The following is a 6,659-nucleotide window of genomic DNA, read 5'->3' on the forward strand; positions in this document are numbered from 1 at the left end:
GTGTAGGGATTATGGGTGGGGGTTTTTTGGGCGTGGTCGTTTTTTGCTTGATCCGAGTTCTGTATCCTATAAATGCGTGTCCTCCTCTTCCTCCAGGTCCTCCTTCATGAGGGTGTCGAGAGGAACAATCCAGCTATCCCCCAGCTCGCCGTTGAGGTTCACCTTCTTCTCCTGCATTTCGGAGGAGGTCTCCATCACCTCCAGCGTGGGGTTATCGTGGTAGCCGTTCTCCATCGTCTGCAGCTCCTCAGTCAGGCGCTGCTGCGAGGAAAGAAAACCCAGAAACCCTGGTGAAAAACAGCTTGGTGATGCTGTGCGTGCCACCTCGGGGCCATCACCTCACAGCCAGCCGTGGCCGCTGCCCCGTATAGAGGTATATAACAACATATAGAGACTTTCATGGTGAGGTTGAGGCTGGGGGCTGCAGTCAGCGCCGGCGCAGCGAAGGGGATAGCGTGGAGCTGGCAAGAAGGAGACTCTGCTAATGGTGGGAGGGAGGAAAGAGCAGCCAGAGACACGTGGAAAACCTCCAGGAGCAGCTGCCAGCTTCAGCCTGGCCGGGGACCCACAGCTCCGTCCCCCGGGACCTCAGGAAGAGGCCGAGCATCGTTGCCGTACCCCGACCCTGCCTCCCACCTCCTGCCTCCCCAACTTGACTCCATTCTTCCTCTCCCCTTTCTGCCCCCCTGTCCCTTTTTAGCTGCTTTATTGTTATTCTCCCCCTCGACCTGGGGGGGCAGCTCCCACCTTGCAGATGCTGCCGGCCCATTTGCCCCTCATCCTGGAGCCCGATTCTGGAGCTTTCGGTGGAAATCGGGCAGGGAAAGAACAGCCCCTCCAGCCCCTTTTCCTTTGGCCGTGTGTGGTTTTGGCTGATTCATGGATGAATCAGGCACTGCATCACCCCGGCGCTTGGGTACATGGTACTCCAGGCTCCAACCCAGCCCTTCATCCCCTGGCAGACCCCCAGCCCATCCCAATTTTGCATTTGCCACGGCAGTTCCTTCATCCCCATCCCGCCCTGGAGGGATTCACCGGTGAGCTTCAGTCCTTGGTCAGCCCTTTTTTGGGAAGCGCAGGGCTCTCAGTAGGCAACCCCGTTAAAATCCGTCTGGATTTACAGCTTGATTTATTACAGTGCTCCTAATAAATGTCAGGAGACAAGTGTGGGAGGGAATCCATGGAGAAGGAAAGGGACGGAGAAGTGAAACCGCAGGGCTTGGCGCTAGCAGGGGGGCTAAAAGGATGCGGGCAGGGATGGCGGGATGCTCAAAAGCGGAGGAGGCACCTGGGCTCTTTCAGGGGCTGTTTCCCCCTGCAGGGTTGCTGGTAGAACCCCCAGATGGATGCTCGGGCAGCACTTTCTCCCCGCCGCGGCAAGGCACCCCCCCGCTGTGCAGCAAGGGGAAGGGGTCTTTAAAGCTGGGCTTTAGTAGGCTTTAGTCCTGTTAAAAGCTACTGAACCCTACCAAGCACCAGGGGTGAGAGCTGGGGGTGTTACGGATGCGGTGCCCGCCCCTCCGATCCCTGTGTTGGAACTCACATTAAAGATCAGGGCCACATGTCCATCATCAAACCCGGGGAGATCAGGGTGGATGTGCTGGTTATTTCCAAGGTAAAACAACAGCAGGGTTTAAAGGGGAGGGGGGAGGGAGAGTTGGAGAAAAATAAAAAAACTTTCAAGTCATTTTTGGAAAAGAAGCAGGAGGAAAACAAAAGAAACCACCCAAAAACAAATCCAGAAAGGAGAAATGTGCTGGATTTTCTAAAAACCTATTGCAATTGCTTGGAAAAAGATCTTTTCCCGTGCTCTGAGCAAGAGCCATACCGAGGCACTGGCATCCCTTGCTTTGGTTTTGCTACCTTACCCTGTGGCTGGTGGGTGTTCACCTCCAGAGCATCCAGCCAGGGCTGGTACCTGTTCCTCTGCACCGTGTTACTTGAGGGACAACGCATCCCCATCGCTAAAAATACCCTATTTCTATCCATTTTCTGAACAATACTGGGCAAGAACATTATGCTGCTCCCTGTCTCTGCTGGGATGTTTTTCACCACGGCAGGGAGATTTCAGCCGAGTGATGGCCTGGCTGTGAAACCCCGTAAGCTCCAAGGGGACCACCGCAGAGGTCAAATATCTATTGAGGTCTTGCATCCTCCCCCACTCCCTCCTGGAAAATCAAACCTTGTAAAAACAAGCCTGATGACGGCGTTGGTTTACTCTTCCCTGCCTCCTGTGTTCACCTCCATTAAATTGCAAACATCTAAAGCAAAGGTTGCCTTATCCCTCACCTTCACGCAGTTCCTGGCACGTGGGGCAGAGGTTAGGACCCCCTGGGAAGGATGAGCTGGTTTGGGGGGGGTGGGGGTGGGGGAGCGACTCGAAGTAGGACCCAGGGGTTTGCCTCTCCATTGGGAGGGTGATTTACCCTAATTGCATCATTTGGCCTCATTTTTTTTTTTTTCCCCCCCTTTTTGTTGCTGTCTCTCCTCCGGACCTAAATCCTCAGCAAGAGCAGCGGGGACTGATGCAAACCTCGGGTACGTGGCAGAGCTCTCCCCATCGGTGCCGCAGGGCATGGGAATGGCCAGTCCTTGCAGGTGGATGCTACGCTAAAATCACCCAGTATTGCTTCCTGAGAGAAAAACGATATTAATTTTTTTCTCCGTGTCTGCTCTTCCTCAAATCCTGTTGCTGCTGCTTTGACATTTGGCCCTGGCTAAATTAGCTCTCCTAAAGGCTGAGCCGTCCGGCGTACAGCGTAGATGCCCTCCTCTGGCCGTCGTCCTGCTGTCCTCCCACCATGCAAACAGCCGAGTGCTCCCCGCAGCCTCTGGCACCCCTGGGAAGGCATCGAGGTGATGCTGGGCACCCAGCCCTGCTGCCCTGCTCAAAAAGGTATTTTTGAGATATCTTTTTTTTTGGGGGGGAGGGATGGATGGGTTTGAAGGGGGAGTTGTTGGGTTGAGAAAGCCTTTCTTGTCAAAATTATGACCCAAGGATGCTGCTCAGCTGCCTTGGGTGACCATGGGAATGGATCCTGCTCGTTGCCGTACCCCACTACCACCAGCCCCTCGTTTCCCTGGTTTTCATCCTGGCTGCCCCCCACCCCGACACCCCCAAAGGGCAGTTCCTGCCCCTCTGAAGCATCCGCAGCACTTGGGCACCTCTTGGGCAACACGCGAGGGTGGTGCCCGCTGGGCGAGCCAGGATGTCTCCACCAGCAGAGGTGGCAACGTTGATGATTTTCATCTCCTGAAGATGCCTCTGGGACAAAAAGGTCCCAGGGTACCTGTCCCACCCCCCTCCCACCTTACCTGGTCCTTCTTTCGGGAGAAGCGCTGGTGGCAGCAGCCGTAGATGGCCGCGATCAGCAGCAGGGAGACGGCCAGGGTGACGATGGTGATGATCAGGGGCGTGCTGAACTCATCGTTGATTATCATCTCCCTCTCCATTTTGTCATAGGTGATGTTGGCGATGCCGAGCTGCCACAGAAGGGATGGGTCAGGCCCCGAGGAGGGCTTCCTGTGCCACCCACTTGGGGGGCATCCGCGGGGATGACACTGTGCCCGGGGACCCACTTACCTCCTCTAACTTGTCCTTCTTCTCCTTCAGCTCCTCGAGGACTTTTTCAGGGTCCAAAGGGACTGGGGGAAGAAAGAGGCTGCAATGAGCACAGGGTTGGGGGAGCAGGTTGTGCCCCCATCTCCCGGTCAATGGGGTGACCCCCTTTCTGGAGGAGGTGGATGGAGCTGTGTGGGCATGGAGCCAAGCCTTGCAGGTGCCTCCACAGCCAGACAAGGAGCTGGGACCTCTTCTCCTGGCAGGGGAACAGCCCTGGAGACCCCAGGCCCCACCATCCCCTAGCCCTGTGCTGTGCAATCCCTGGTGGGGGTCTCCGCTTCGGTGGGAGATTTACAAGCGAGACCAGCGAGGGGCTGTAACCGGCTACTCCAGGCCATGCCGGAGCGGTGCAGGATTAGTCCCCAAGGCCCAGCTGCTCTGCCCGTGGTCGGGTGCTGGAGGCTGGACCGCCCCACCCAGCCCCTGCCCTGATGACAAAGAGGAGGAGGATGGGGCTCAGGCCTTCCTCCCCTAGCACTAAGGCAGCGTGATGCTTCCATCCTCCCGGCACCCCGGTGCTAAAGCAGCGTTTGAGCACCCCTCGGCTGAGCGGGGTTTCCCCAAAGGGCTCCAACATGGGCAAGAAACTCCCCTCTGTGGTCCCTTGGGGAAGGATCTGAGCTGGGCGCTGGGTTTTAACCACTTGGGGGGAAGTTTTCCTCCTAGAGACTGGTCCCTGCCTTGACTTATCATGGATGAGAGAGGGATCTGATGCATTCATTGGGGAGCAAAGCTCATTTCTGGGGTGATTTTGCCTCTCCCAAGCCTCTGAGATGGGGCAACCCAAGGAAAGGAGCCCCTCGGCTGAGCTCTAGCAGACCCCAAGGGCTCTGCCAAGCCTCAGACTGCATCCCCGCGCTGGGGTCCCCGACACTGGTCCCATCCCATCCCCCTCGGGGCAGGATGGGGGGGATCATACTCACGGTGCACAACCGCCTGCACGGCCCAGTGCTGGGAGCGGGGCTCGCGGGAGGTCAGCATCACTGTGCACGTTTCCCTGCTGGCGTTGAAAGCGTGCTGGCCCGTCGAGCAGAAGCTCTCAAAGAAGGAGATGTTGATGCTGGTGGTCCTCCACTCGGCCTGCGGCGACAGTAGGGGCTCAGCACCGTCCTCCCACCCGGGGACCACCGAGGAGCATCCCCCCCCCCATCGCCAGGGATGCTGTGTCCATCCTCCTCCACCCCTTTGCACCGCCTGGCCACTGCCGGCCTCCCACAGAACAGGAAAAGTTTAAAAGTAGTTTCTTTACGAGAAGCCGAGCTCTTGGCTGCCGTTCCTCACCAGGGCCCTGCACTGGCCTTGTCTGAGGGCCGCTGTGGGAATAGCAGGTTCCCAAGGGAAGCAGGGTGGGTGAGCTGGGGGAGGCTGAGGGGCCGCAGCGGGAGGGGGGCAGGGCCGTGCAGCCCACCCTGTGCCCGCAGGGGCATCTGCAGCCCCCCCACCACCCGCATTTCTACCCTCTGTCCCCACCAACGTGGGGACATGGGGACAGCTTCCCCATGGCTCTGCGGAGGCAAGAGAAAGTGTTTTGCTTTCGGATAAACTGGAGCATCCCTGCAGGGTTTAGCCTGGACAGAGCCGGGTGGATGGAGCCCACGTCCCCTCTGAGATGTCCCTGAGGCTTTTTGCATCTGCTCGATGCTTCATAGCAGCTGGCAGCTCACTAAGGTAGAGGTGATCGCTCTCCTGCATGCACAGCTCCTGCGAGCACAGATGCTGCCTACACAGGCTTGCACGCACAGGCGCTGCGTGCGCGGGTCCTGTATGCAGAGATGCTGCGTGCACAGGACCTGTGTGCCTGCGCAGGTCTTGCCTGCACAGATCCTTTGTGCACAGACCTTGCCTGCGTAAGCTTCTGCATGCACACGCTCTGTCTGCACAGGTCCCGTGTGCAGAGATGTTGCACATTCAGCCCCTGCTTGCGCAGGTCGTGTACGCACGAGTACTGTGTGCACAAGTCCTTCTTGTGCACAAGTCCTTCTTGTGCACAGATGCTACGTGCACAAGGTCTTGCCTGCACAGGTCCTGTGTGCAAAAGACCTCGCTGCACACTGAAACAAGGTGCCAGGCAGCACGTGCCCTGGCTGGGAAAGGCTCTGCTCCTGCCTGCTCCCACACCCCAAACCTTCCCCTCCTTCTGCCAACACCATCCGGGCCGGGTCCCGCTCACAGGGATGGCCAGCAGCATCCCACTTACTCCACTGCAAGGACGGGAGCTGCCCAGCTGAGGAAGGCACCTAATCTCACCCCATCTTATCTAAATATTTGGGAAGTGGCGGTGGAGACAGGATGAACCTGCTGGGGCTGAAGACCGGTCCTGGGCACAGCTCCGAGGGTGAGCTCAGCATCGTGAAGCCCTGAATGAACCCGGGAACGGCCGCTGGCCCTCGCCTGTCCTTTCGCTTTGCGTGGGGAGAAACTTCCCCCAGGCCCCCCTGTTGAGTCCGCACCACCCCAGCCGCGTCCCTGGGGAAAGGGCTGGATGGGAAACCTGCCCCCAGCCCTGCGCCAGGGCAGCCCACCGGCAGCAAGAGGAGACCTCGGCAAGGCGGCATCGCCCAGCAAGCTCATCCCCAGTGGGACAGGGAGGAGAGGGTTACGGCTTGGTCGGGGCAGTGTTTTTATCATCTTCGGACGCTGGGTTGTGCTCCTACGCTTTAAATGTCCTGCAGTTTATCAATCCCTGCCTGTGCAGCATTTTCTGCTTGGCAGAGGCATGAAAAGCCTCTCTGCTGCCTCCCTGCATCCTCCTTCCCCAGCTTTTGCCGCAGCTCTGCCTTCCCCCAGCCCTTAATAACCCACTTCTCTGCCTACCACCCCATGGGGGGGGGCCTTTAAAATGCCTTTTTTTTTTTTGGGTGGGAAGGGAAATCAGATGTGAGGCTAAAACCCAGCTGAGCACCGAACCGCTTTGCTGCCGGACAGTGAGCGGTGCCTAAACCCTTTTAGAGGCTCAGCTGGAGGGATTTACCCTTTCTGGGGTTGGAGAGGGGCACGGTAAGGCCCGCTGCAGCTGGCAGGGATGCGCCGGCAGCGG

The 6,659-nt window shown here is 58.3% G+C and overlaps 1 protein-coding gene across 3 annotated transcripts in view; it reads right to left on the reverse strand.

Moving 5' to 3' along the window:
- Positions 1–6: 6 nt before the first annotated feature.
- PODXL (podocalyxin-like) overlaps positions 7–6,659 on the reverse strand; it is a 14,807-nt gene continuing 8,154 nt past the window's right edge. The window contains exons 4-8 of one of the 3 annotated variants that reach the window (XM_009328685.1): positions 4,546–4,702; positions 3,584–3,645; positions 3,316–3,483; positions 1,544–1,600; positions 7–258 (exon numbers count right to left, since the gene is read on the reverse strand). In XM_009328685.1, the coding sequence (XP_009326960.1) occupies positions 67–258; positions 1,544–1,600; positions 3,316–3,483; positions 3,584–3,645; positions 4,546–4,702 (636 nt within the window). In that variant the 3' untranslated portion in view covers positions 7–66. Of the gene's footprint in view, positions 262–1,543; positions 1,601–3,315; positions 3,484–3,583; positions 3,646–4,545; positions 4,703–6,659 lie in introns of all 3 variants that reach the window. The other 2 variants (XM_009328684.1, XM_009328686.1) reach the window with 2 other exon arrangements.

Source organism: Pygoscelis adeliae, unplaced genomic scaffold, assembly GCF_000699105.1.
Source record: "Pygoscelis adeliae isolate BGI_AS28 unplaced genomic scaffold, ASM69910v1 Scaffold207, whole genome shotgun sequence".
In the NCBI taxonomy this organism is placed as follows: Eukaryota; Metazoa; Chordata; class Aves; order Sphenisciformes; family Spheniscidae; genus Pygoscelis; species Pygoscelis adeliae.